The sequence below is a fragment of the Thermochaetoides thermophila genome (genome assembly GCF_000221225.1).
Source record: "Thermochaetoides thermophila DSM 1495 unplaced genomic scaffold scf7180000011816, whole genome shotgun sequence".
Lineage (NCBI taxonomy): Eukaryota > Fungi > Ascomycota > Sordariomycetes > Sordariales > Chaetomiaceae > Thermochaetoides > Thermochaetoides thermophila.
In genome coordinates this window covers 326,813-354,100 of record NW_006383032.1, presented here as the reverse complement: position 1 = coordinate 354,100, position 27,288 = coordinate 326,813, and the positions used below count along the sequence as shown (strand labels likewise).

The following is a 27,288-nucleotide window of genomic DNA, read 5'->3' as shown; positions in this document are numbered from 1 at the left end:
GGTGAAAGCATATTTCAGTCCCACGATTGTCAAAAGGCACTCCAAATGTGCCATCATCCGCATGCAAGAAAACGACAGTGATGGGGCTATTCGGCTTCTTCATACCGGTTATATACTCGTACATGCAGTATATGAGTTAGGAAAGATGGGAGGGGTAATCGCAACAGAGAAGAAGTTAGTGAAAATTGCGGAAACGCTTTCCTGGCAAGGAAACTTGATGTATTGTATTTATCTAGAGTTTTTAGCAGAATTACTTGCCCAAAATGACCAATATGACGAGATGATACAGGTTTCGGAAGGAGATATTGAACGGTCAGAAAAGAGCTGGGTCCTGTTCATCAGAATAATATCTTGCTTCGGAGCAATATGACAGATGCCTACCTGAAAGCTGGCTAGATAAACTAAGCTAAAGCTTTCATGAATGTGGTCATTCATAAGCTGAGGCAGTATCTGGGAACTGAGGAGCATGAGGCCATCCTTGAGGCTCAGGGACATCTAGCGGAAATCTACGAAAACAAAGGCGACGTCGACAACGTTCGTCAGCTTTTGAACATATCCACGCGCTAGAACAACGTATTCAACAACAACGAAACGGGAAGAAGCAGAAGTGGATTCTAGACAAGGAAAGCGGTGAGCAACACAGGTGTGCGCAGGTAGTGTTGAAGAATTTCACTGCTGGCGCTCCAGGTGACAAAAGCCCGCTAAATAAGTCTCATGACTTCCGCTTGGTGTTCCAACAGCATGCCAACTAGTTGATAAGCAGATATGAATTATGTATAGAGAAGACAAAATGTGGTTAGGAAGGCCTTCTAATGTTGGTTTACGAAGATGTGAATAATGCCCAGGAGTTCTTCAACCCCTCATGACGTAATTCAGTGGTGAACACTCCTCAGACACATAAGGATATCGCTTAGGAGTCGCTTAAACTTAGGCGTGTCAAGATACATTAGACAGAAGCGGGCACTTAATGATAACAACGTGGGAGATTTGCGCATGGAACAGACCCAGCTCACTTGATGCAACATTGGAATGAACTGTGAGAAGGTAGGCTGAGAAGTTGAGTGCAAGTGGCAGTGCAAGATCAGCTGGTCGTGTCTAGTTTCTGGAATGCGAGATTCTCACACCTTGGCAGCGCAATAAGATGTCTTAGTACCTTGTTGCCACTTGGCGTTATTGTCCGTCTTGAGTTAGGGATCTAGTCAGGCTGATATGCCTTGGCTTTTCACAAAATGTATTGGTGGATACGAATCTTCGGCTCTTTGGACATTTGAATCGGTAGCTGCCCGGAGTGGGAACGCGGGCCGCTGCCGCTGGCCGACTTGCAGTCTGGAAAACAACCACTACAAGACAAGGTTTATGGTCAGGCTTCGCTTGAAAGCATGTTACCCACTGGTAGCTGTTGGCGAGATCTAAGCCCCCAGCCCTGATTGGCGGCACCTGGGACCATCTTGGGGCCGTCTCACGTGGAAGTGGGGCCGCTGCTGCGCGTGGCCCCACCACCCCACCCACCCCACCATCCTGGTCATTCACGGCACGACCACCAACAGCAACACTGACACCAATAGCACATGGTCCATGCACACACCACACACACCTCTGCAGGAACCATGGCCTTGTTTCTCCCTCTATCTTCCCTCTCATCTAAGGAACTCGGTAAGCTTGATTTGGGTTGCTTAGTTCTAGATTTGTCCTGTGTAATACTGTGTTTCCTCTCGTTATCACTTCATTCAACTGAACAAGCCTTAACATATCAGCTTCTGTTACATCACACATGCTTAATGGTGTACAAGAGCAGCTCCGGGACACCGAAGGCTACGGAATCGCTGGGAAAGCCCTCAAAATCATTTTGTCCATGTCCTGCTGCCACAAGTGAGGCTCGTTTGGTCATTGGCCTTGGCCACGGTGTTTTGGCTCCAGATTGTTCGATCCTCATCTCACTCTCGACCCCAGCTGTGTTTCACATCACCCGCCAACAGCCGGAATCCGTGACAACAGCAGTAATTCATTCCACAAACTCGATATCAGTGAGGTATGAGTAATTTTTGGTCAGCGGGAGTAGTTTTAGCATCACAAGACCCCTTGGCTTTCTGGCCCTCTTTCTTTGCCTTGTGACTGTTGGGTGTCACCAGCCCGACCAAGCCTGTTCATGACTTACGCCTCGTTGGATCTGGGAATGACAATGGAACACTGTTCAGGTGTCTCTCATATTTCTCTAGGCTAACCACAAAAGAGAGTCGAAGAGGTAGGGGAAGCTTTCTCTCTTTATGCGTCGTAAGCTGGTGCCCCGTTGCCCGGCAAACCTACACCGAATACCAAATGAACCTGTACGCCTAGCAGCGATGCCCTTCTCAAAATGGAGCTTCCTTTTGCTGTGCCATGACTGGACAGCTGATGTTGGAGATCGTCGTATATAACTGCTGGTCGCCGCCCGCCCTTGGGTGATCGACCTTGGCTGGTGACCAGCAAGCCAGCTCCTTTTCGGCCCACTCTTGTGACCGGATACCTATACATTTTCAGCCTCTTAGCTCGCCCTCAAACACGGTCTACAGTACTCTCGTCTCATTTTCTCCTCACAAAACTAAATCACAGTATCAGAAAGTGTGTTGTCTGATGACTACACACCCCTCAGCTCTTCCCATGTGCTCATGCCTTTGAGACAAATATTCCGAACAAATAGCTGTTTTGTCCCAGATACCGCCGACTGAAGCCAACATAATCCCAGAAAAGTTCGAAGACCATTTCAACTTCCTTTCTTCTTCATCCTTTTCTCTCCATTTTAGCGCTCTGTCTCTCCCATCGGAGACGTGTGCTAAGGGTTTCTCCTCCCTTCTCCACCTGATGTCAGGGAGTAGCCATTGCGATTGCATCCAAAGTTAACAACTGTTGGAATACAAGGGCTCTGCTACAAAAAAGCAACCATGTGCCGCAAAGAGATCTACTTCAACACTTACGCGGATGGGGATGAGGTTGTTACCGAGAAGATGTACCCTTGTCGGGATGGACACCGATGTTCTCGGCCTGATGTCCGCACCTACAACCGCAAATTTCCATTCTCTAGGCTAAGCAATCTGGGTTCTGAGTCCCACCGAAGCCTTTCAGAACGCATTCCAACTCCTTACTTCCCAGACTATGTTTCCAGCTCAAAGTCTTCATCTTCTCGCCGGCGGAACTCAGAAGTGTACTCGAAAGGAGTCAAGTCGAATAAGCACTACGACTACGACGACCCGTATATCCTCCTTGACCCCTACGACTATCAACGTTCCTCTCGTCGCGAGCGCGACCGCTACGAGAAGGAATCCTCCAAGTCCAAGCATTCCTCCAGCACACCGCTTATTGTCTACAAGGACCGCGACTCTCGGTCACGCTCTAAAGGCCGTGAATACTCCGACGATATCTCCATCGGCCTAGCAGACGACTACGACCGTCGCCGTTCCCGCGATGATTCGCGCGACGGCAGCGACTCCCGCCACCGGCGCCGCAACAGTGTGGATATACCCGACTATGTGTTTGTGGAGGAGAGCTCCCGTCCCCGCGAGCGCAGGCGCATGTCCATGTCCAGCTACCCTGAGCCGACCGGTTCCCGCAGCCGGACGGGCCTGAACGCGTACGCATATACCGAACCGCTGCGCCGGTCGTCAACTGTTATTCACCATAGCGATGGTTCCTTGTCTAAGCCTAAACAGCTGCGTTGGGAGGACGAGGTGCGTGCCAAGCGGGCGAAGCAGAATGCTGAGATTGCCAGCCGCCCTGCGCTAGTGTCTAGCAGTGGAGAGCCGTTGAAGGGTATCTTGAAGAGGAGCAACAGCGACTCGTACAGGACGTCGTCGAAGGGAAAGGATAGGGACTGGGATGACATTGCGGAATTGAGGGGGGCTGTGGAGAGGATGGAACTGTCTAGAGGGCGGGACAGGAAGAGTAAGGTTTTGGGAGAGGATTGGGGAGGGTTTAGTCATTTTGATGACGATTATGGAGAGAAGAGGAGGAAGAGAGGGCGGTGGGATGAGAACTATTGGTACTAGAGGAGCAACGTGCAGGTTGCCCCGGCGCCTATCAGTCATGTTTCCCTTTTGTCGTCCCTCATTCCTTGGAATATTTTCCTTTGTCGCTATCTACATACTTACCAGAATGAACTTCTCTTTTACGATCTGTAGAGAATGGCCTCTAGATTCCTTCAAGGGGAAGTTCTTACTCTTCACATTGGCCCCTGAAGCCCAAAACACAACCGGTATTCTCGTAGTAGGTGATGTGTATCATTACACCCTTTGGTTACGTAAATTACGTCATTCTGTATCAAAAATCATGAGACTCTGTTGAGCAATCATCATCGGCGAAGGCAAATTCGACAAATAAGCTATGAACTCAGCCGGACTTCAAAGTACAACTGCCACGTGACTTCGTGTTGGTCGAAGGCCGTCAGCTGGCCTGAGATAAAACGATTCGGGGCTTGAAACAAAGCAAACCTGCCCACCGGAATTGCTGAAGATGACAGCTGACAGGCCTGAAAGCCTTGACCAAACTTGCTGTGCCACCTATGGATATACATCGTAATCGCTGTAAGGGGTAACTACGATGTGCAGTTTCAGGCGGCTAACAAGTATATTTGGCCTGCAGGGGAGAAGTGTTATGTCTGGGCTTCCATAGCAAGATCAAGAGCGTCGTCAAATCGATGCCGGAAAACAAGCCGCTGATCTGGCCTTCTGCCAGAGGCCGATTTTTCAACAAGTCCGCCCAGGCCCAATATGCTGACTCAGCAGAAAAGCATAGCCCACTTTGGGGGGGGGGGGCGCAAAGCCAGGCATACCGCGTGAGTTTGCTTGTGGGGTCCCGGGTGAGTCAAGCGACCCTAACCACCAACGGAACTCTGAAATGCAGTCTTGTGCCGCGATGCTTTGCGATCTCTGCCACCAGTTTCCAAAACCTCCAAATTCCAATCCGACATTTCCAGGCTGTTCAACATGAGCTCGAATTACGAATGAAGTACCGATCTATCATGATGGCTGTATGGCCGTGACAGAAAGTGCAAATCTGTGGAAAGGTATACAGAACAATCCCTATAATGCGTTGTGTTCAAGTTTCCAGTTCTTTTGGAAGCTTTCTAGAACTCCCCCGATTCTCCCTCGTGTTCTCCAAGATTTGTCCCTTTCCAATGCCCCTAACCCTGAAGCCCAGTCTTTGAAGCTCAAGGTGGTTCACGATGTTCCGCCCATCAAAAACCCAACGCGGCTCTTGCATCATATCCGCAGCTTCGACCCAGTTCACCATTTCCTGAGCCTGCTCCCTTCCACCGCGTCCACACTGGCTGCAGTCCTTCGGACAAGGTGGAAGTGGTTTCAACCTCCCGAGGGGGTCGTCTGATGGGGCTTCTACCTGTTGTCGTGAGAGCCGCTCCAAATCCCTGATAGCCATCTCGCTGATGCAAGCTTCCTGGGTGTCAGTAGCAAGCCCATCATCTGTCAGCATCGCCATGTTTCTTGAGGATCCTGCAGTGGCTCCTAGATGCTGGCCACGGAACTGCCTCCACTGCGTGAGAATGCAAACGGCGCTGGCCTGCTGGACACACTCTCTCCATCCATAGCAGACTCGGACCCTCTCCATCTCATCTTTGTTTAGGCCAATCCGCTGGATCTCCTCAAGGATCTCGTGTGGCGCACATCCAGGGTCAAATACGGCGATCTCGCGCGGCATCTCTGACGCGAGTTCCTTGATAATGTGCACTGCAATACTGTTCCGGGTGTCGTTTGTTCCTTCTTTGAACGTGAAACCAAGAATGGCAATCTTCTTGCCCCGGAGAGAGCCGTTCAACTCTCGAACCACATTGCGAGTAAAGCGACGGCGTTGGTCCTCATTGACCCGCAGAACCGCCAGCCAGTAGTCGGCAACTACATCCAAGTGAAGTTCCCTTGCTAGGTATGCTAAGCTGAGGATATCCTTTTCAAAGCACGATCCGCCGAACCCGACGCCTGCTCGTAGGAACTTTGGGCCCAGTCTTACGTCCTTGCCGATCGCCAAGCTGATGTCCTCCACGTCTGCGCCCAGCCCGATCGCCTCGCACATTGCACTGACCGCGTTGATGCTGCTGATGCGCTGCGCAAGCATGGTGTTCGCCACGAGTTTTGCGAGCTCACTGCTGAAGGTATTGATGGTTAAAATCTGTGGGATAGGTACCCACGCAGCATACACTTTCTTCAACGCCGCCGCGGCCTGGAGGCCCGACAGAGTCGGGGAACTGCCGATCAAGATCCGATCCGGGTGCATCAGATTTTCGATCGCTGTTCCCTCTGCGAGGAATTCTGGATTCGACAGGACCTCAAACTTGTCTTCGGGGCGAAAGTACCTCAGCTGGGAACAGTCAGAACACCTTCAAATTTTAAGATCTAGCGGCAACTCACAATGTCGTGAATCATCCGAGCTGTACCGCATGGAACAGTGCTCTTCTCAACAATAATGGCACCAGACTTTGCATGTTTCGCTACCGTCCGGGTCGCGGTCTCAACTGCGCTGACGTCGGCCATGAACCCAGCTCCGATTCCGTGTGTTTTGGTGGGTGTGTTGACGCAGATGAAGATCATATCTGCTTCGGTGATAGCTTGCTCAATGTGTGTGGAAAAAAAAAGGTTAGGCTGTCGTGCCTTAAGCTGAACAGGGTAAGGCATTCCCGCCAGTGATACTGTCCTTTCAAGCGTCCCATCTCTGGCAATACGAACAACCTTCAACAGGCCCTCCTCGTGAATCGGGAGATGCACCGAGTTCCATGCCGAAATTCGTTGCTCATTCAGGTCTACAACATTGACCTGAATATGCGGGTTGTGGTATGCGATTACTGCAGCTGTAGGCCCACCTGATCTCTGGTCAGTCCAATTTGACCTTTTCCTTCATCTGGCTGAGGAGGCACCATACCAACAAATCCGGCCCCTATGAAGCAGATATTCTTGACTTCTGAAACCGAAGCATTCTCAACGGATTCCTCTGTTGTCGAAGTGCTTCTGTGTTCCTGAAGAGATGCTGGTTTGAGTGCCGGTGATCCCGCCTGAGATCCAGCCGGGGATGTGTTGGGCGTTTCTCGGAGCCATCCAGTCGCTGGCCATGAGTCCTGAACTGATCCCCTGGCGCTGATGGTCGACGCTATTGACTGTGAGCTGGGAAAGGACCTGGCTAACTTGCTGTGAGTCATCGAGGTATCCATCGCATGGAGGTTAGGTTGTCGAGAGATATCCATGGTGTTTCCTCGAGCTCCCAGCACTGATGCTGACAAGCCAGGCTAAGGGAATCGAGGACGGGATGACGATTCTTACAAAGACGGCTATCACAGGTGAACGGACGTCTCCTTGCGATGATCATATATGCTACCTTCCGCTCCCCTCTACGAGCTACATCCCCAATTCTAACCCTTACTAAGTTGTGCGTCGTCAATCCTCTGTCTATCCCCTGTGATGTGATCGGTTCGTGCTAAACATTTGCTTATCGCTCCGCTTCCAGACAAGCTGAATTCTTGGCAGCTTTTCATCGGTGATCCCCTCTGAGAGGCTTACGTGTCTGCCGGTCTTTTGCTCTTCAATATCGAACTCTCCTCTCCTGTACTTCTTTCTTCGACGCGAGCTCAGTACTCCTTTCCTACATAATTTGCTCAGAGAGGAAAGATCGGATTTTTTTATTCTGGGCTGCGAACTCTGTTTGCTCCAGAGATAGACAATGGCATCACAACTAACGACGTTCTTGGGCCTGGATCCTCCATGTCTAGCTTTCTACTGAGGGGCCCCGATTCAACCAAAATTCGGTCCTAGATAAGAGAATTACTAGCTCAACATGACGATCAACAAACGCTCTTGCGACTTTCAAAATTTCTCTTCTCTCATCTCGACAGTACCTCAGCTAACCTCAAACGTTACGCAAATGCTTTAATACCGAAGATCATCGACTGTAATGACAACCTGTTCACACTCTCCTGCTTCATGAGTGTCATGGCAACAATGTCTTTCCTATCTTGGATTCACCGAGCTTTTGTGCAACACGCTTCGACCCCTTTTTTCATTGCGGTAAGCCTCAAAAGATCCGGATCCCTTATCAGGATTTCGGCCTTCTATCGGACATTGACACTCCGCTTCGCCAACGTAGGACAAGACACTTGTGTTTGGATGTTTGTGTCAAGCTCATGCAGTTCAACTTTCATCGAGTTTCACCTTTGAGAAACAAGGAGAACCCCTTGACGTATCCTATTGTCCGGAACCTACTCCCGCCTTTCACAATGTTTTTCTTTTTCTTTTTTTTTTTTTTACCAACGATAGAGACATCTTCTAAGGTTAGCAGACTAGTTTATGAACTAGATTAGCTGTGTCGCGACTCTCGCCCGGCATCGAATTCCTCATTCATTTTCACTGCCGCCATCGACTTACTATTGAGGCTTATTACCAAACATGTGGTTGTCGAGGACTATGCAACTTGTTATTTCTGTTGCCATATTAGGCAAGCCTGGGGCGAGTTCCAGTTATGATGCTAGGTTATGTGGAGAGGGCAGTTACACTACTCCTAATACCAACTTGACATGTAAGATATATTCCACATCATGCTTCCTGAAAACCACTTACTCATACTACGCCAGATGTTCCGAACGCCTGGAACCCGGATGCCCCAGGGTTCCAATGTATCATGGTTCGTGACAACCCCCATCTTCGCAACAGCTACCGGAATGCGGTGTTAACATCTTGCCTTCCTCAGATCAAGGATAAACCTCCATCTTTTGACGCCACTTGGAATTGGTCGGCCGAGGCTGGCACAGTTCACTCTTATCCCCACGTCAAGTTGACAGACTCCACTTTCCCAGTTCCCTTGACTAACATATCGGCGCTTGTTCTTACGGCCCAGTGGTCCATGGGACTGGGATCGACGCCAAAGCCAATTCCAAGCCTTGATTCTATAGCGCTATCTCAAGAAGACGTGTTCGCCAACGTTGCTTTTGACCTTTTTGTCGATCACAATCCGCCGGAGTCTCAAGGGGAAACCTCAGCTGAGACGGAAGTCATGATCTGGCTCGGAATGTTTGGTTATGCATATCCTCTTGGATACAAACGCCCCGCAAAGTGTCGTGTAACAATGACCATAGGACATGTTGAGTTGTACGTTGGCCATCCCTGGCGGCTAGCTGCTCTGTTAATGTGTTGCTAACCTCGGTCACATAGTACACTTTACTATGGCAAAAACCAGAGAGGAACTCATGTGTTTACCTGGCTCACGGAGGTCCCCGAGACGAGCTTCGCGGGGGATGTGTCTCCCCTACTGCAGTTCCTTTGGATGAACGATCTTGTGTCTCGGCGCGCATATTTGGGGCTGGTTGGCTTTGGTACCGAGACCTGGCACTCCAAGGGGAATGTGACATTCTCGGCACGAAAATATGGCCTTGACGTACTCGTCGGCCCTCCGCCGGTCCTCGATCTCCCCCCCGCCCCGGACTGCCTCACCAGTTCCGGCGTCATTGCTGCTGCTTACATCACTTCGCGGAAACTGTTTGCCATAGTCGCTGGAACTGTTTGCTTTGTACACTACCTTCGTTGATGTTATCCACGTTTCCGGCTCGGGTTCTATTCAGCATTCTTCGTGGAAAGTACTTTTTGGGTCTGCTATTGGGACATATTGCCCAATGTTTTTTTATGTCTCTGTTTCTTTCATTGACCGGGATCTGACCGGGCCTACTAGGTTCGATCGGCAGCGCTCGGACGTTGTTTCAACATCTTAGTCAAGGGTGGCACCTTGATCTCAAGGGTATTGCTCCCGAGTCTCTTTAACAACCTGATCTAAAGTTAGCCACTGCTCCCTAAGTCACATTGATGGATCCTTTCCTCGGGATGATCACTGGATGACACGAGCTCAAGGCTACTCCGGTGTTGTCTCCATGACAGCCGGATGGTGGGAGGGGTTGATGATATCCATCCTTCAAATTATATACGGCCGTATGTGCTAGGGGCATTTGTACGCTTTTTCCATCTCACTAATGTCAAAAATGCACTCACTTGTAGCCAACTACTTCATTCTTTTCTGCTAGTCCCTCAGGAAATCTTTCTGGATGGCGTCGTATACTTACCCTCCGCGGCCTGGAACAGCCGGGACACAGCGGAGCATTCCTTCTTCTCATATTTGTCGAGATCCTTTCCGTGATCCCTCCAACTGCTCACTACCAAGGGATGAGTCCTCTAGCACATATAGCGTACATACATTCGTAAGTATGCTTATCTGGATGTTCAACAGAAGGTTATTGACATGAAGTCAGGACCTCCAGCTACCGCCAGTCTTTCCTGCTCCCTTCAGACCTCTTCCTCATGTTCCAGGCCGGACGCCTAGACAAGCCACCAGTGCAACGGTAAGTCGGGACTAAGCTTGCATCGCCTCGATCTGTAAACTGGTCTAACATTTCGACAGGCCCAGGACCAGCTTCATGGGGAGCTTAATGAGAAATCAGCATTCTCTTCTGACGATGGAGTCTTTCAATCCGGAATTAGACAGGATCACCCGTCTTCTATTGAACAGGCTTCAACCAAGGCCAGCATCCTCAAGCGTGCCTATAAAGCCTTCCGGAGGACATATTGTCCGGGAGGGGAACCTCCGCTAGTACTTCCTTCAGCACCGACTGACGAGGAGAAACTCAAGTACATCGAGACAAACCGCATTCCACTCTACATCTTCGGCGTCTTCTCTTTCTTGTCCCTATCAGCCGGCATGTGGCTCTTCGCCATATGCGACCCAATCTTCTCCTGGTACGGCATCTTCGTCACTTTCCTCAACATCTATCTCATGATCTCGTACTTCGTTGGCTTGATTGGACGAGATTGGGATTACGAATCCCATCTGCGAATACGGGAGCAGCACCCAATCACCGACGAAACTGCCCCAACAGTGGACATCTATCTGCCCTGCTGCTCCGAGCCCCTCGAGATCTTAGAAAACACCTGGAGCCACATCATTCGTCTCGACTGGCCTGCCCACAAGCTCAAAGTCTACGTTCTTGACGACGGCGACCAGCCTGCAGTGCGCGATCTTGCCGCCCGCTTCGGCTTCAACTATATCGTCCGCGACGACCGGCCACGCCTGCGCAAGGCAGGCAACCTTCGCTGGGCATTCGCCCGCACAGAGAGCGACTTCTTTGCAATCTTTGACGCAGACTTCTGTCCTCGGCCCGATTTTCTCAGGGAGCTGATGGTCGAGCATCTCGCGGACGAAAAGACGGCGATCGTGCAGAGCCCTCAGTACTTTCGTGTCACGGATGACCAGACGTGGATCGAACAGGGTGCGGGCGCAACGCAAGAGCTGTTCTATCGTGTGGTGCAGGTTAATAGGAACCGGTGGGGGGCATCGATCTGTGTAGGGAGTAATGCCGTGTACAGACGGGCGTCGTTGGTCGAGGTTGGTGGGACGGCGGAGATCGGGTTTTCTGAGGATGTCCATACTGGGTGAGTTGCTAGCACTGTAACATAAAGGTACGGAGTTTGAGTGCTAACTCTGCTAGGTTTGGCGCTGTTGATCGAGGTTGGAAGGTCAAATACGTCCCTCTCTGTCTAGCGACGGGCATCTGCCCGAACACCCCACGCTCCTTTTTCTCACAGCAGATGCGCTGGGCGCGCGGAAGCACCACGCTCCTGACAACCAAGCATTTCTGGGTTTCCAACTTGACTACCATGCAAAAGATGTGCTATCTCTGTGGTATGAATCTGCTTCTCCCTTGTTGACAAGCTCTTCCAGTACTGATTGGACCCTAAGGCCTGCTTTACTACTCTGCTGTCGCCCTTGGCATCTTCATCTCGCCCATGCCTGGGCCTCTTCTTTTGTTCTTTCGACCCGAATGGTTCAAATACTACAACTTGGCCTTCGCCATTCCATCCATCTTCTACGGTCTCATCCTGTTCCGTTTTTGGGCCAAGGCAAGCTACGGCCTGAACGTGCAACACATCATGGTCATCCAGTCCTATGCTTATCTAACGGCTATCAAGGATCGTCTTTTCGGCATCGAGCTTCTCTGGGCTGCATCCGGGGACAAAAAAGCGCACAAGTCGAACAAGTATCGCAACATGAGGATACTCTGTTGGCTGTGGACACTGACTTGGGTAGGAGCAGTCGTTGCGTCGGTGACCTACAGGCTCCTTACGGGCTTTCCGTGGTACCACACCGTGCCGCTGCTCGTTCTCAGTGCATACAACTTGTACATAAGCCACTACTTCATGTTTGCCTCTTGGAAGTGGTAATAATAAGATAAATAATGATCGTTTCCTCTTTAACTTGATTGATTTGGTTATTTGGTGGTTCACAGCCCATCACATCATCATTGCAAATACTGTAACAGAAAAAGAAATATTGTCTACTGTCTGTTTACTTCCGGTTTATTCTTTTTTTGATCTCTTGACACGACGGTATCTCAGGCCTCTCTCTGAGTTAAGGGTCTCTTGAGCATCCGAAACAAAGTCTGTCAATCAACAAACTAATGTTGTTATTTCCGACTGCCTGTGCTATGACACCTAGTTCGATAGCACTTTCGGGGGCGGTACACCCGATGTCTAAGACCAACGCCGCAGACCCCACGCCGAGCAAGCGTAAGAGGTGATACAACAGCTGTCATACCCGCATTTTTCCTGATCAACAGGGGTCTCGTCCTCCGTTTCATTGAGATCATCGATATTGTCGTGGGCTTCGAGTTGAAGTGCTGTGCAATCCAAACTCGGCGGCCGGTTGCTCTGATGGTGGTGGTATCCAATTTCGAGCCCAAGGATCTAACGATATGATCAAAACATTATCATATGTGCGGACGACGAGCCAGCATCAAGGCAAGCCAGGGGATTGAGCTTTCCTAGAGCTTTGCTGCTGTGGCTGTGGTACAACAGCATCGATCGCCGGAATAGCTTCTTGGACTCGCCGCTCCATCCGTCTCCTCCAAGGACGATACACAAGAATGGAGCCCAAGCCGACCAAGACAAAAAGCCCGCAGATGCATCCACCGATGATATCGTAATGATCTCCAATCGCACCAACCCCTTTCCAGAACTTGCCCTCCGGTTCAGCAACGTGCTCGATAAGGGACAAGACCTGGATGATGCCAATGAAGGCCGAGACAACGACTGTAATGCCAGTGAGAACGATAGAGTAGTAGAGGATGGCGATCATATCCCTGGAGAAGGCCTTGGATGTGTACAGGGCCATCATTAGGGCACCGTCGGTGGTGTCGAGCATACACATGCCGGCTAGAAGACATCCTAGTTAGCCCGCGGGTGAGATAGAGAAAAGGAAACAAGATCCGTACCGGTAAACAAAGCAGGAAAGATCAAAATCACCCACATGCTCGTCCCTTGTGCAGCTTGTACACTCGCAATGCCCAAGATCGCAATCTCAGAGCTCGTGTCAAACCCCAAGCCAAACAACATCCCTAGAGGAAGCATCTTCCAAGGCCGATCAATCAGCCTAAATGCCTTCCCAAACACCCTCGACATAAACCCAACTCCATCAAAATGCAGCGCCCGTCTGGCAGCCTCATCAGCCGCTTCCTCAGCCTCCTCCTCATCCCTCAACGTCTGCTCCGTAACTTCCTGCCTGACTTTCCTCACCAACCTCCATAGCACCCATCCATTGCCAATGCACAGCAGCAACAAAAACGCAGCAGAAACACTCGTGCCGATAATCCCCCCTACACGCTTGAAATCGTCGAACCGTTGGCGCAAGGCTCCTGCCGTTGCGGCCACAACGATACACGTGATAATTACGATCGTCGAGTGTCCCAGACTGAAGAAGGTTCCAACGGCGACGGGACGCTGGCCCGCGGCGATGAGCCGACGGGTCGTCAGATCAATGGCGGCGATGTGATCTGCATCGAGGGCATGGCGTAGGCCGAAGGTGTAGGAGAGGACAGCCGGAGGGGTTAGGCGGGGGTAGTAGTCTGACAAATCTCAGTATTTCCGTCCCTGGAGACTTCTAGGGTTAACTTACGAAGGAGAACACCAGCAGCAGCCCAGACGATGCCATTTATGACCATTAGCAAGCCAATAAGACGTAGCGCTGACCGTGGAATATATGAAAGAGGAGGTGGTAACCGCCATGTCCTCCAGCGAGGGGACCAGATGCGGGGGAGGGGCATGTCGGCGTTAGCGTGGTCCAAGAGCTTTCTAGTGAATCTCCAACAGCCCCCAAAATGACCCGCCAACACTTGATCCAACGTTCAAGACCGCGTCCTTGGGCAGAATCTCCCGAAGCCTCGGGATTCCAAAGGAACAATAACCGAGTCCTGCTAGCCCAAGGGCGGCCAGCATTTTTGAGATGTGGGATGTGCCCTCATCGCCAAGCACACTTGTGCTTAAACCCCGCATTGGAGCTTCAGTCGATCTTTTGGCCTGCATCTCGGCGGCTGCTTGATAAGCTTATCTCTCTGGGCCGTTCTTTCGCTGTTCGCTGATTTGGTGATCACCATTAGTCAGATGGCGGCTCAGGTGGGGAAGGATCGCAAGAGTGGGGTTATTGTAAGCCGGCGCCGCTGCGAGGGGGAGATGGGGCTGCCTAACCGACCCGCAGCGGGCCGATGTTAGAGTCGGACGCGACTTCAATGACCTCACTGTTCAGTTGGAATGTGATCCTCCTAACTCCATGTCATATCCAGGCTATAATCTGGAAATGTCGAAGTATATTCCATTCTGTCCTAGGCTTTTACTTACTGACACGGGAAGGTTTAAGCATGATAGCTCTTATAAAACTGGAATCCCTACTTAGCCTCCAACTCGTGCGAAAAAACAATGGGATGTGGGATGGACTGCTTATAAACATGAACCTCCCTTCAAGTAACCCTTTTATCTCTCCCTTTTCCTTCTGTCAGGTCTCTTTCGACAAGCACAAAATGTTGGTCAAATAGGTTTACAAATCATCGGCGTAGCCGACTTTTTCTTCCCCGTTTTCCATTTTTTGCCGCATGATACTCCCTGAGCCTGACCAGGGCCATGCTGCTTGGCATCTACACTAAACGATTTTCGACCAGGTCGTTGCACATGATGTCATTAACACTGATTCACCATGAATATTCGATGACTGGGTGACATAGTGGTTAGGGGGTCAGCCTGTTCCCAGGGAGGTTGAGGGCCCAACTCCCCCTTTCACCGTCACAGGCAAAGCGTAAATCGAGTTCATTGACCTCATCAACAAATATGATATGGACTATTACATCTTGGTGAGAAATACGGTGCGGGGGAGTGAAGCTAAGTTCTACACTCTAGATATCTTAAGTTACTACCTCAGAACTTGTTTAGTCCAGATATTTCGCAGTTGACTGTTCTCTAACTTAAATCCCAAGACTGAGCAAGCGCTTTGTCTGAACTAGTTCACGTTCCACACTGCCTATGAGCTCCAGAACTGGGCCGTCAAGGGCAAGGACACTTTAACCAACCCAGAAATTCTCGAGTATTTAACCCATTCTACTGCAGATGCCGCGCATACGGCCGGCTGTAGCAAGAACGGCACGAGGACTTAGCCCAACAAGTCTATGGCTACCTGTTCCTCACGCCGGCGCACGAGGCAATGGTCTCCTCCGTCGCCTATGTCTGCAGCAGGGACTTACAGCGGGCTGGGCTACAAAACGATCCCGGGTTCCTCGACGGGGACAATTTGTGGGCGTGGTACGAAGAGCACTGCCAGTTGCCTATGCGAGCTATTGCGAAGAAGCTCATAGAAAAAAATGATGAGCTCTTCACAACCGGCGAGATCATGTCTTTGTGGAAGGATCTGAAGGCCCTTCAATATCTGGACATCTTGGTGTGCGGCCTGCACTTTCACTAGCTCCTGCCGAAGCTCCATGACTTCAGCATCGCTTAGACCATGTCCCATCCAGAGTTATCATCGCTGGATGTGGTTTACCCCTTGATGTTGAATGATGCCACTTCATTCTGAGAAAATGTCCTTGCGAGTTTGTCCCCAGCGTCATGGATGGAGATGTGAACGCCGCTGAAGTAGACCGGTAAGAAATTGACATTCCCGCCGGTGTCTTCGATCACGCATGGGTGTCCAGTCGGCACTGCGAATGTGTGGGTGGAAGGGCGACGAATATGCCAGTTTCTCACCCCTATTGCTGCTTCCTATGAAGAATCGCGCAGGTGGCACGATCACTTCGCAAAATAGTGTGAATTCCGCTTGTTGTGAGGACAAATCATGTACGCAAGAACTTGTAAGTTTTATACATATTTGAGTTGTTCTTTTGGACTATAATGCCAAATGACGTTCAACAAAATATACCCAAAGCAAGCCTCTAACTAGTAAGTGTAACTGCTAGATTAGAAATCTGGGTATTATGAACGCCACTCCATCGTACACTTTATTATCGCATCATCCAAGTCCCCCGCCCATTTTAATGTATCAAACCACTCCCCACTAAGTGACTCTTGTGCCAGACCTTGACTGAAGCATTGCATCGCGCTCATTGCAATGCTAAGTCCGACGCCAGCACCCAATGTTGCCATAGTAGTCGGGAAATAAGGCATGGAAGAGACCGAGATTGTTTGTGGAGGAGGATTTCATTCCCAAGAGGAGGGGAGATTCATGCTGAAGGGCCTAGCGGTGACAGAAGTGGTTATGAAGCCAATGCCGAAATCTTGTAGTTTAGGATGTGGCGATTGGCCGTAGCTTTGCTGTGAGAATTGGGATAAACTTGAAGAAGAGCGGGAGCTTTTTCATTTTTTCCCACTGTTGGTATGCCGGTAGGATCATGATATGGGAGATGCCTTGGGTCAGTGCTGTCGTGGTTCCTGATTGCAGTACACTCCCATTCACCTGAAGACTACAAAAGATATATACCTAACCTTTAACATGCCGCATAGAAATTGAAGATCGAAACTGTCGAGTGTTTCTCTTGCCTTGATTGCTGAGAGAACATGGTACTGACGGTGGACAAATATGGCCATCACATGCTTCCATGATCTCTGAGCTAGATCAACGGATAGACTGACTTCTAGCGTCGGGGATAATGTGACCACTAAAAGGGCAGCGCCAAAGGTAAAGGCCACTCCAGACAACGCCCATAAATACTTTTTCCGAAGGAGGGGAGCAAAGAGTGGGATCACTCACTTTGCAGAGCAAACCAGGATGGAGGTTGTTGCCTTGACCTAACACTTCTGGATATGTTTTCAAGCATTCCATAGACTATTCGCGGGTAGAGAACGCAAAGTTCGTGATCAATCTTTCTCAGGACGTCAGCAAAGCTGTTTGAGTCTGTTCTAGAGGCTAGAAAATGCTCAGTGATTGGACTCCGCGAGGAGGGAAGGTCCGAGGAGGTAAACACAAGTCAACGACAGTTATAGTTCATGAGTATTACACCCAGCATACCAGATTCTTAGACGAATCTCTCGGTGGAGCTGGCTGAGACCAACAGACATGCAAATGGCAGCCCTATCATCAGCCAGCATCTGCTCGCCCTGCTGTCGAAGTAACGATACGCTGTCCGAAGTAGGAGGAGCTGTATCATTTTTGCTGAAGCCTCAAAATCAACTTAAGAGCTGAGAGAGTCGATCAATGGCAAAGCCGACGGGATCTGGAATCGCTGGGGATTCCAGAGGCAAAGGAGAATTGAGGGCCGCCGCATGCAGGCCTTCGTGCATAAAGACCGAATTAACTCTGGCTTCATTGATGACGGCATTGTCTTCATCATCCTCGAGAGTAATGCCCGGCCCATGTCCCTCAACAGGCAGAGGAGTTACCGCAGAGGGAGAATCACTGCCTTTCATACAACTGAATAGCTGAAAGCTATTATGAAAACGGAGGATGATGATTACCTGCAAACAGTGGCACAGCTATGGCAGCCCCATGGACAGCCTAAGGATCAGATGAAACATCGTTCCCAAAGCCGTTAGAGACGCATGTGTATGTTGACGAGGGTACTGAGGGAATGTGCCCATTGGAAGAGCGACCACCACGTAACCCAAAAGTTAGTTAGTATGGATGCTGCGCACAATGCTGCTGATTGCTGCACGACACTGTTCTCAGAGCTGCATTAATCCTCCCAGTGCCGAGCTGTGCAGGTCGAGCAAACTGGTCTTCTCCCATCGCTTCTGCCTTTCCTGCGGGGCAGGTGGTGCATTCGAGACGCGTCAGACAGAGTCTGCGATTGTTAGCTGGTTTCAGCAACGACTCTAAGTATTGTTGATGTGTTCATTGCTGCACCTTCCACAGAGATTGTGGTTCTTGCGAAAAATAAAAGCCCCTTTCCACTGCAAGTTACTGTCGCTGGCGTATGCTTACTCAAGTTCAGCGAAGTTCTTGAGGACTTCAGCTCGTTCTAAGAGAGAGAGCAGAATGCAGAAATCGACAAGTCGAGAGAGGAGCGAATCCAGTTCTGAGAACACATCACGCCAGGTTAGGGGAAGCTAGCAGCGAGAAGGCACGACACCTATCTCACTGATCAAGAAACGACATGGTGCATTGCTCAAGGCATACAAAATCAAGCAATGTTAATGTTTTGAACCAAAGCACCGGTTCCCCAGAACCGCTTCAATTGTATTCTGGTCTCTCCGATTCTGAGGCTTTCTGTCGTTCTTCATAGCGGAGTGTGGTGGGAAAGATCAAGATGGCAGAAAGTGCTGGCCTCAGAAGAAAGCGAGGGTCATCAAGAGAGAGGACATCCTCAAATTGAAGGTTTTCTGATGCTCCAAAACGAGTAATAAATTGTCGAAGGCTTCGGGGTAATACACAAGAGGAAATAAATGCTTTGAGTAACGGTCGAGCATAGCAAGCTTTGGATTCCGCAGTGCCGACCAACACAAGATGTCAAATCGTGGAGAGGTGCGTGCCTTAATTAGGACCAACCACTCCAGATCCTAATATCATTGATGCAAGCGCAGGAGCCAGAAGCTGAAGGATGGGATGGTTGCGACCCCCATCTAACGGCTTTTTGACTGTTCGGCTCCTTGAAAGGAGGGGCCAAGCTCCCCACAGTGGGGAACGCGACGTTTTGGTCCACCTTCCCATTGACCACGGTGCGATTCCCTACTGTTCCTGCGAACTTGGAATCCTCCCCGGAATTAAAGCATCCCCCACAAACGTTAAGAGCAGCAGGTCAGCATTCAAGCTCATCAGCTTCCGTCGTGGCATCTACCATATAGGATATTAGAAAGTACACATAGGCCTTGTCATTGAGACTGACTAAAAATCGACTACAATGTTTTTCCCGCTGACAATAGCTCAACAAACTGTTCGATCTTCCTCTTACGTGTCTCCTCCCTCTTGACAATCTCAAGGCGATAAAGAAAAGGATATCGTTTCATCTTGCTGAGACTCTCGAAGAACGCCTTGGCCTTTGGATTCTTGTTAAGGGCCCTTTGGAAATCGTCGGGGACTTCAATCACGCTTGGCGACGCGTACGCCTTCTCCCACCGTCCGTCTGCCTTTGCCGCATCAATCTCGGCCTGTCCGGGAGGTCGCATTCTCCCTGCCTCGATCAGTGCAGTTACTTTCTCAACATTTCGTTTCGACCAGTTGCTGTTCTTGCGTCTCGGGGCAAATCGCTGTAGGAAGAACTGCGCATCGAGACTCTTTCTCTGCCCGTCGATCCACCCAAAGCAAAGGGCAATATCCAGCGCTTGGTCGTACGTGACGGAGGGGATGCCGCTGCCTCTCCTGCTGATCTTCATCCAGATGCCGTCAGGGTCTCCATAATTCTGTTCCAGCCATGCTTCCCATGCCGCTGCATCTTCAAAGTGCTTGGTTGGAATCGTCGCCGAGCCCCAAGGGGTAGCTGCCGGCTTGCCATCGCGCTTACTTCTCGCTGTCTGTCGTATTCTCTCTGGCATGTTGTATTCTGATGTTGAAAAGAGTCTTTTGGGCGTCGCCAAGACGGTTTTGCCAAAGTTATTAGAAACACCTGACGCGCCATCGCGCCTTGCTCTAGGCAACAGTCGGCGGGGTGAATTGCGGCTGTGTTGGGGCTTATGTAGGTGTAAGGGTTAGGGTTAGCAATGCCCTCTTTCCCCTTCGCCTGCCCTTCCGTTGTCGCTATCCCTCTGCCGCGCTTTGTCCTCCTCAGTTGCTCCGATACGAAAGACCCAAAGGCCAAGATTTCGGTGGAGATTTGCATTGCTCTATACTTGACACAGACGGTTCCGACTTAATCCCGGCCCTGCCATATACCCCGTTTTTCTAGGTTTGGCTCTTAAGGTCCTTGTTCACAGCAGACATACTTGCACGCTCCAGATCTCTGTTCTATCGGTTTCACGGCTGCGCTTCATGCCAAGCCCATCCCGGGACTGGTTACCGATGTCCAGATTTGCATATATGCCAATCATATGGGCTCCTCCGGACAATGCTGCCATCCTCTCCGGAGAGAATGACGAAGTCCACTTTACATCAGATGGATGAAACGCTCCCCACATCTTCGGCAGACACCCTACCAGCATAATATCGATCGGCCGAGTAACCATGTTTTAACCGGATCACATAAAAAAGGGCCGGCGCCGACTACCAGTAGCGAGGCTTGGCAGTATGCCGCACGGATGGTCCCGAGATATCTGACCCCCTCCAACGTGTTCGCCAGGTGGAAGATCTCCGTACCGTAGGTCTGGGAGTGATGATACCTAACTGAGAACTGCCACTGAAAGTATCGAGATACTACTCAACAACTGTAGGCAGGACCGGTCCCTTCAACTCCCAGGTTGTCCCAAATTGATGTGCTTTGTAACCTTATACAATTTCGTTGGAAGAATCAGCATCTTCTAAGCCGGCTTAATATGCCGAGCCTGCATGCATTAAGACGGAATTTCGCATTTGCCCTTATAGAGCGGACAAGTCTTCGCCGCAGTATGGATCTAACAGACGGACAGTTAGCCCATTATCCCGTCTTGACAAACTCCACACTGCTGAACCAGGCTCTCGCAGGATTGGCATTAGCCACAAGTCTTGTAAAGAATAATAAGGATAAATGAACTTTCATCACTTCCCGTCTGCACCCCAGCCTTGTTCCGTCTTTCGTACACCCCAAACGTGCTCCTTATGTGGCAGTTTCTGAGCGAGAGTCCGCATTGTCTCAAGACTTAAGCACGCACTGTTCTCCCAGCTGAGCAACTCCAAAAGCCTTGCTTTCCTCACAGTATATCCTGGAGTGACCCCCCCAGAAAAAAAACTTCCAAAATGCCTCCTTCAACGAGTTCACTTCTTTCAATCCTGCTTACTCTCAGCTCCACACTCATCCCTGACCCGGTATTCGCCCACTCTCATCTCTCCCACATCGTCGTCAACGGGGCTCTCTACCACGGCTATGACCCGCGAAGCCCCGTTAAGAACCCTGATAGCAACAAAACATACAACAATCCCAGACCCAACCATCCTGGTAGTGTTGCTTGGTCATATGCCGCTTTCGACGATGGCTTCGTCGCCCCAGAAAATTACTCACATCCGGATATAATTTGTCACATCGGTGCTACCAGCCCCAAAGCCCATGCTCCCGTTCGCCCAGGCGATCTAATCCACATTCAATGGAACGGTTGGCCTGTGGGGCACGTCGGTCCTATCCTGACATACATCGCTCCCTGCAAAAGCCAGTCCGGGTGTGCAGGTGTGGATAAGACGACCCTGAGATGGACAAAAATTGATGAGTCTCGTCCCGTACTAGAGATTCTCCCGAACAATGAGAATCGCTGGGATGTGGAACACGGCCGGGCTGGCATAGTAGGAAAGAGGTGGGCCACAGATGTGATGGTTGCTGCCAACAACAGCTGGCAGGTAGAGGTGCCAAGGGGTTTGGCGCGCGGGGCGTATGTGATGAGACATGAGATTATTGCATTGCATTTTGCGGCGAAGAGGGGAGGGGCGCAAAATTACCCTGTGTGCTTTAATCTGTGGATTGAGGGAGAGAAAGAGGGGAGCGTGACGCTAGATGGGTATGATGCTAGGGAGTTTTATCGGGATGATCATATTGGCGTGTGGGTAAATGTCACAGCTCCAGCGCTGGCGAGTTACATCATTCCGGGGCCAACGATAGCCAGCTGGGCTATGCCAGTCCCGTATGCGCAGCAGACCTCGATGTTACTGAGATCAGAGGGAACTCCCGTTGTTGTGACGAGGAGTACAGAGACCGTACTGTGGACTGCAGAGGTGACACCTACACCTACCGGCCAAGCTGTTCGACACAGGTATCATCTTAGGGGTTAAAAGACAGATTCTCAACTGTTTTGTTCTCTGTATATAAGTTAAGAAAAGTACATAGCTTTCTTTTCTCTATCGAAGCGTTGTCTTCAAAACAATCGGCTTAGCGTTCAGATCTGTTAGCACGTGGTGATGTGAGAGACCCTTTGAGATACTTGATTCCACCTTCAACAAGACATCTTTATTATGCTGACTGATAGACCACAAGACATGGGTGATCAATATAAATAGTTCCCCTGTTCGCAATCAATTCAAAGCCCTAACATCACACTTTCCCCTCCAGGACAATCTTTGCATGTAGGAGAGGTGGGGGTGAGAATCACAAGCATTCTATCACTTTGCTCTGAGTCCCACTGAGATAATGATGTGAGCACACAAGTCAACGACTTAACAAGTTCTCTGCATCAGACAGGCAGTCAAACTCCCTTACCATTTGCGAACTGTGTTGGGATTCAAACCTTTTGGAGGGTCTGGAGATCATAAATCCTTCTCTTGACAAACAAAGCACGAACACCTAGCAAGTATATCAGCTCCATCCAGCTTTCTAGAAACGAGTCCTTGGTCTAATCAACAATACTACTTGTATAAAGATCAATGAGAGCTATAGCATTTATCCTATTCATTGAAAATCACGTGACTCGTAAGCGGTTGCCCGTGGCAATGGTGTCATTGTTTACTTTATTCCTAATTGTCAACTCCCCTGAACCGTTCTGCTTCAAAGGGAGAATAGACCTCGAAGACGACTTGCAAATCTTGTTTTAGCATTACAGAATTTACATTGAAATGTGAAACACTAAATGCATATCTTTAGACTGGGATATCTGAAAAAAATGCTCGTATGGAGTACTTCTCCATGTCTTTTGCTAGCTGCTACCATCTTTAAGGTACCAAACACTTGACTCTTGTCTTTCAACAATGATTCCAAACACCAGGTGCAGTTGCTGTTTTTTTTTCAGTAATTCTACGCCTTTCTTCCAGTATTTTAAGATCTTTGTATCAGCTGGGCATAGCGATCATGGAGCCTCATGTTGTCGTTTCCCTCTCAGGAATTCTCAATTTATTGGACGATCTCCCCTGCGCCTGTCAAAATTAAGCAAGGCCTTGCATCAAGTGTCAACTCATTTGCTTTAAAGAAGTCAAAAACAACCAATGCGGAGTCCATGGAGCCATTCAATTGGCAGGAAAGGTGTCCCTTTTCTTGGAATGGCCTTGATATCTGTGAGGAAGCCATGCGAGCAATGACTGATCCTGTCCACTGTGTTCAATCAATGGTGCCGATTGGAAATTAGTCTGATCCTATTCTTGTCTCCTCGTATAATCAACAGTTTTCTCAAATCTCTTCCATTCATCCCTCCCGATACATGCGTTCTCACTAAACTACCGGCGAAGTCTAAAGTGAACTGAGCAACAGCTGCGTCAGAGCGGCAAACCATCAGATTTGACTAAATTTAACATGCCACACTCTTGCTAAAATTGCAGTGTCAGATTTCTGTCTGGAATTGAGAGAAAAGAATAACGGAGGCTTGGGGTCCAAGCTGGCTGTACTAGAATCCAGAACAGGCCCAGGCTCCTTGATGAGGATCCTAGAAGTTGATTTCTCGCCTCTGAATGAGAGAAGTTGCAATGATGCTCTTTTTTTAAAAAAAAGAAGGCATGGATTGTTCTATTTTTAAATGATCTGATCAAAAGAGATCGATGGTATCAAACATACAATGTCTTGAATTTCCCCTCTTTTATCATCATGGCAGTAAGTTATGAATCTCTAACTCAGGCAGAAATAAAGATTGAAGATCTTGCGAGCCGCTCTCATAACCTCCAATGGGTCAGTATCACAAAATTTGACTGCCTGCTGCATGAGTTTCTGTCATTTTCTCGGGCAATAAAGAATGTGCAAGTTCCCACGCCTTCGGATAGCAACACTTGTTCCAGTCACTGCTGATGTTGCCCGGGTTATCAAGGGTACTGGGGTCAACTACCTGTACCCAGGAAAGATCGTCACTCCAAAGTTTTTGTTGTCGACTTGGTGGCGATCTCTGAGGAGGGGTATGTGAGGCTGAAGATCTCTTCCAAATATGCGGAGAGCATCACCAACGCGATTGAGGACATGGAAGAGGAGCTTGGCAGTGTGTGAAATGACAAATGAGTGAGGTGTAAACATGATCTTTAATTTCTGACCTGCAATTATCTTGGATTGCTTGCTTCTAACAAGGGTCATGTATGCGTAACCAGCAGGTACAGCTTACAAGGCCCAGTTAGTGATGAACCAGGGAGTAGCTTTATTCACGCAGATGTTCCCAACGCTCCCAGCGTGACATTTTCGCATGACACCCCGTATTGATCCCCCCCTCCGTACTCAACCCTGGGCTGATTCCCCTTACCCAGCTCAATCACCACATTCGTTTCTCCTCTGCCTTCCCACTTCGGCCACCGAAACTCTCTCCTCAACCCCTCCCACGGATCCGCCGCAAACGTAGCCCATGCCCGCTGCATCAACTTCGTCAATTCCCTTTGCTCTCTCGTCGTTGGCAGCCCACTGGTATCTTCCGAAGCTCCGAAGATCATGTGCAGGTCCACGCCGTGATAAGCCCCCGATCCCTCGTACAACCTTGTGTTTGGCCAGTCTGCATTGTAGCGGTACACCCAAGCTGGCACCCCGCAGCCACGTCGAGCGGAGGCTTGGTAGGCAGCAGGACAGGTGAAGGACTCCAGGTGAAACGAATTGACTTGCTCTTGAGTCGGCTGTGTTCCAGTGTTACCGTAGAGGGAGATGCGGTAGAATCCAGCTTCGTTGGCGTTGGAACCAATCAGGATAGGGAGCCTGGCAAACTCGCAGCGTTCCGTGAGGGACGTGTAGTTGGCAAAGACAATTTCGCCATCGGGTGTTGGGTAGAAGGGAGGAACTGAGCGGAGAACACTGCTGCTTGGGCGCGGTCTGATTGTTGCTGCGGCGTCTTTGATGGCTGTCCAGGGCTGGGAGCGCATGCAAGTCAGGGTTTGCTCGGTGTCAGTCGAATTGCATCCCAGAGCGTTGACGACAGCGTTCCAGTTGTTTGTAGCTGTTTCCTTGGAAATGACTGGGAAGCTCCATGAATTTCCAGAGGACATGATCAAACCCGCAGCAATGGGGCTATTCTTGTATGTATAGGCCCAGTAGTCAACGGCCACACCGCCAGCGGATTGTCCGGTGAGGATGATGCGGTTGATATCGCCGCCAAAGTTGGCAATATTCTGGCGAAGCCATTCAACAGCAGCACGTTGGTCGCGAAGGCCGAGATTTGGCAGCGTTCCAGGGGCACCAGGAAAACCAAAAATATTGATTCGGTAATTGACAGTCACCACAATTACGTCCTCAGCATCTGCAAGGTGTTTGCCATTATACATCGGCGTGTTGGTATTGCCGGTTGTGAAGCCTAGATTCATGTTAGTCCGGATCAAATTTAGTGCTGAAGGGAGCTGACTTACGGCCTCCATAAAAGAAGACAATTACCGGTTTTTTCTTCGCTACGCTCTTTGGGGTAGACTTGGACCAGATATTCAGCGTCAGGCAGTCCTCACTCTGAGGGTTTCCTGCCCCCGAGGTATAGTAACGGATGATGCGCGGGGCTTGAGGAGTATACCCCGGATAGTCAACTGGACTAGAAGGAGTAAGGGGACAGTCATATCCGAAATTGGACGCGACATATGCGATTTTCCTGTGATGAAGAGGCACAGGAGGAGCAAATCTTAACTGGCCAACCGGGGGCTTGGCATAGGGAATGCCCAGATACTCGACAACACATGATGTGTTGGGAGCAACATGACCAATGATCGGTCCAGTTAAGGTCGATACAGTAATAAAGCGCTTGGGGTCGACACAGTTTGGTGTGTTGTTTTGTGCTGGACCACGCTGTAAGATCGGAGCAGCTGGGGCATCTTTTACTGTGTTACCAGCTATGATGCCGGTAACACTAGACAAAATAAAAAACAAATAACGCATTGTTGATACTGATACAGACCATAAATAACTGAAGTTAACCGGATCAAGATGGATAAACGGAAGATGCAAGCTGCCTCAAGTTATAGACGATCGTGTTTGTGTACTAAGCAGTACGGCTGAATCTGCATGGCCCTGTAGCGAAGAAATTTGCCGGAGTTCCGTCCCGGGACACAAGTTCCACACATGCAAACCGCTCGGTTATTGCTGACTGCAGAAGCCTTTTGTTCTCTCCATCCAACTCAAAGTCGCATTTGAGCTGCAACATTGCCAATAATGAGGCAGCATTTAGCGGTTGCGACTCCAGCTGCTTGGTACAGGTCTAGAAAAAGCCAGGGGTTTGGTTTTGATCCACGATCAATTTCGGTACCATTGCACGAGAAACTAAGTTGCAATTTTGTACTGCTGGACCAAATCTTGAGCCTTTCAAACTTCTAATCTCTGAGTCAATGTTGTGCTAAGGCTGACGAGCCCCAAGAAAAACGGGTTAAGCAGCTATTTCGTCTTCCAAAACCCCTGCCATACACACTTCACGTGCATAAATAACATCGATGCTAGTCTCCATCTTTGCTACTGAAGCTCATGAGTCTTGTTTCTATCCTTTTCGCCAGTCTTTCTTGACGAATGGAAACTCTTCATCGCCCCTTCGCGTCCCTTTCCACCTCTTTTTCCGTACTAGTGGTCTGTTCCCCAGCTTTATCTCCAAACCACGGTGCATAATCGGAGAATGATCCCCGCCCTGGCTTCGTTTTTCTCCATTCGTATCGTGGTTTGACCAGCTCCATCTCGGCTTCATCAAGGTGAGTCGGCTCAGGAGTTGAGACTGTTTCGTGAAGAACCCTGGCCAAAGGCAGCATGCCCAATTGACCGTTTCGTTTGCGGCAATAGTAGCAGGCGTACCAGAGCTTGATGCACGGAATTGGAGGAATTATCGGGACGCCGCAGGGCTGTAGCGTGCGGTTAAAGTCTTTGCATGTCCTGTGGCGGACGAGGCCGACTTCACCGTGGCCGGTTTTTTCGTCGAAGCAGGCGTAGGTGACGTAGACCCAGACACACATTGTGAGTTTGTATGTTGCTAAACAAAATAGCTTGATGATGCTCGCAGTGATGTAGCTAATGAGCTGTTGAAGTGCTAATTGTTAGTAATTCGATTTGTCGTCAACTACCAAGTTTCGGCTGCGAATGAT

The 27,288-nt window shown here is 49.8% G+C and overlaps 7 protein-coding genes across 7 annotated transcripts; 3 read left to right on the top strand and 4 right to left on the bottom strand.

The window, feature by feature from the left end:
- Positions 1 to 2,918: 2,918 nt before the first annotated feature.
- On the top strand, positions 2,919 to 4,019 carry CTHT_0021990 (uncharacterized protein; the record flags this gene model as incomplete). The annotated part of the gene is made up of 1 exon (XM_006692605.1): positions 2,919 to 4,019. The coding sequence occupies one exon, from the start codon at positions 2,919 to 2,921 to the stop codon at positions 4,017 to 4,019; it is 1,101 nt and encodes a 366-aa protein (XP_006692668.1).
- Positions 4,020 to 5,067: 1,048 nt separating this feature from the next.
- CTHT_0021980 (putative UDP-glucose protein) lies at positions 5,068 to 6,569 on the bottom strand (the record flags this gene model as incomplete). The annotated part of the gene is made up of 2 exons (XM_006692604.1): positions 5,068 to 6,339; positions 6,390 to 6,569. The coding sequence occupies 2 exons, from the start codon at positions 6,567 to 6,569 to the stop codon at positions 5,068 to 5,070; spliced, it is 1,452 nt and encodes a 483-aa protein (XP_006692667.1).
- Positions 6,570 to 8,411: 1,842 nt separating this feature from the next.
- CTHT_0021970 (uncharacterized protein) lies at positions 8,412 to 12,224 on the top strand (the record flags this gene model as incomplete). The annotated part of the gene is made up of 8 exons (XM_006692603.1): positions 8,412 to 8,541; positions 8,597 to 8,646; positions 8,713 to 9,110; positions 9,174 to 9,528; positions 10,259 to 10,348; positions 10,408 to 11,435; positions 11,492 to 11,685; positions 11,743 to 12,224. The coding sequence occupies 8 exons, from the start codon at positions 8,412 to 8,414 to the stop codon at positions 12,222 to 12,224; spliced, it is 2,727 nt and encodes a 908-aa protein (XP_006692666.1).
- Positions 12,225 to 12,795: 571 nt separating this feature from the next.
- CTHT_0021960 (uncharacterized protein) lies at positions 12,796 to 14,101 on the bottom strand (the record flags this gene model as incomplete). Its single annotated transcript, XM_006692602.1, has 3 exons — positions 12,796 to 13,214; positions 13,274 to 13,903; positions 13,954 to 14,101. The coding sequence occupies 3 exons, from the start codon at positions 14,099 to 14,101 to the stop codon at positions 12,796 to 12,798; spliced, it is 1,197 nt and encodes a 398-aa protein (XP_006692665.1).
- Positions 14,102 to 17,925: 3,824 nt separating this feature from the next.
- On the bottom strand, positions 17,926 to 19,781 carry CTHT_0021950 (uncharacterized protein; the record flags this gene model as incomplete). The annotated part of the gene is made up of 3 exons (XM_006692601.1): positions 17,926 to 18,094; positions 18,235 to 18,328; positions 19,202 to 19,781. The coding sequence occupies 3 exons, from the start codon at positions 19,779 to 19,781 to the stop codon at positions 17,926 to 17,928; spliced, it is 843 nt and encodes a 280-aa protein (XP_006692664.1).
- Positions 19,782 to 21,114: 1,333 nt separating this feature from the next.
- CTHT_0021940 (uncharacterized protein) lies at positions 21,115 to 22,134 on the top strand (the record flags this gene model as incomplete). Its single annotated transcript, XM_006692600.1, has 1 exon — positions 21,115 to 22,134. The coding sequence occupies one exon, from the start codon at positions 21,115 to 21,117 to the stop codon at positions 22,132 to 22,134; it is 1,020 nt and encodes a 339-aa protein (XP_006692663.1).
- Positions 22,135 to 24,408: 2,274 nt separating this feature from the next.
- On the bottom strand, positions 24,409 to 27,159 carry CTHT_0021930 (uncharacterized protein; the record flags this gene model as incomplete). Its single annotated transcript, XM_006692599.1, has 3 exons — positions 24,409 to 25,538; positions 25,591 to 26,075; positions 27,002 to 27,159. The coding sequence occupies 3 exons, from the start codon at positions 27,157 to 27,159 to the stop codon at positions 24,409 to 24,411; spliced, it is 1,773 nt and encodes a 590-aa protein (XP_006692662.1).
- Positions 27,160 to 27,288: the final 129 nt, after the last annotated feature.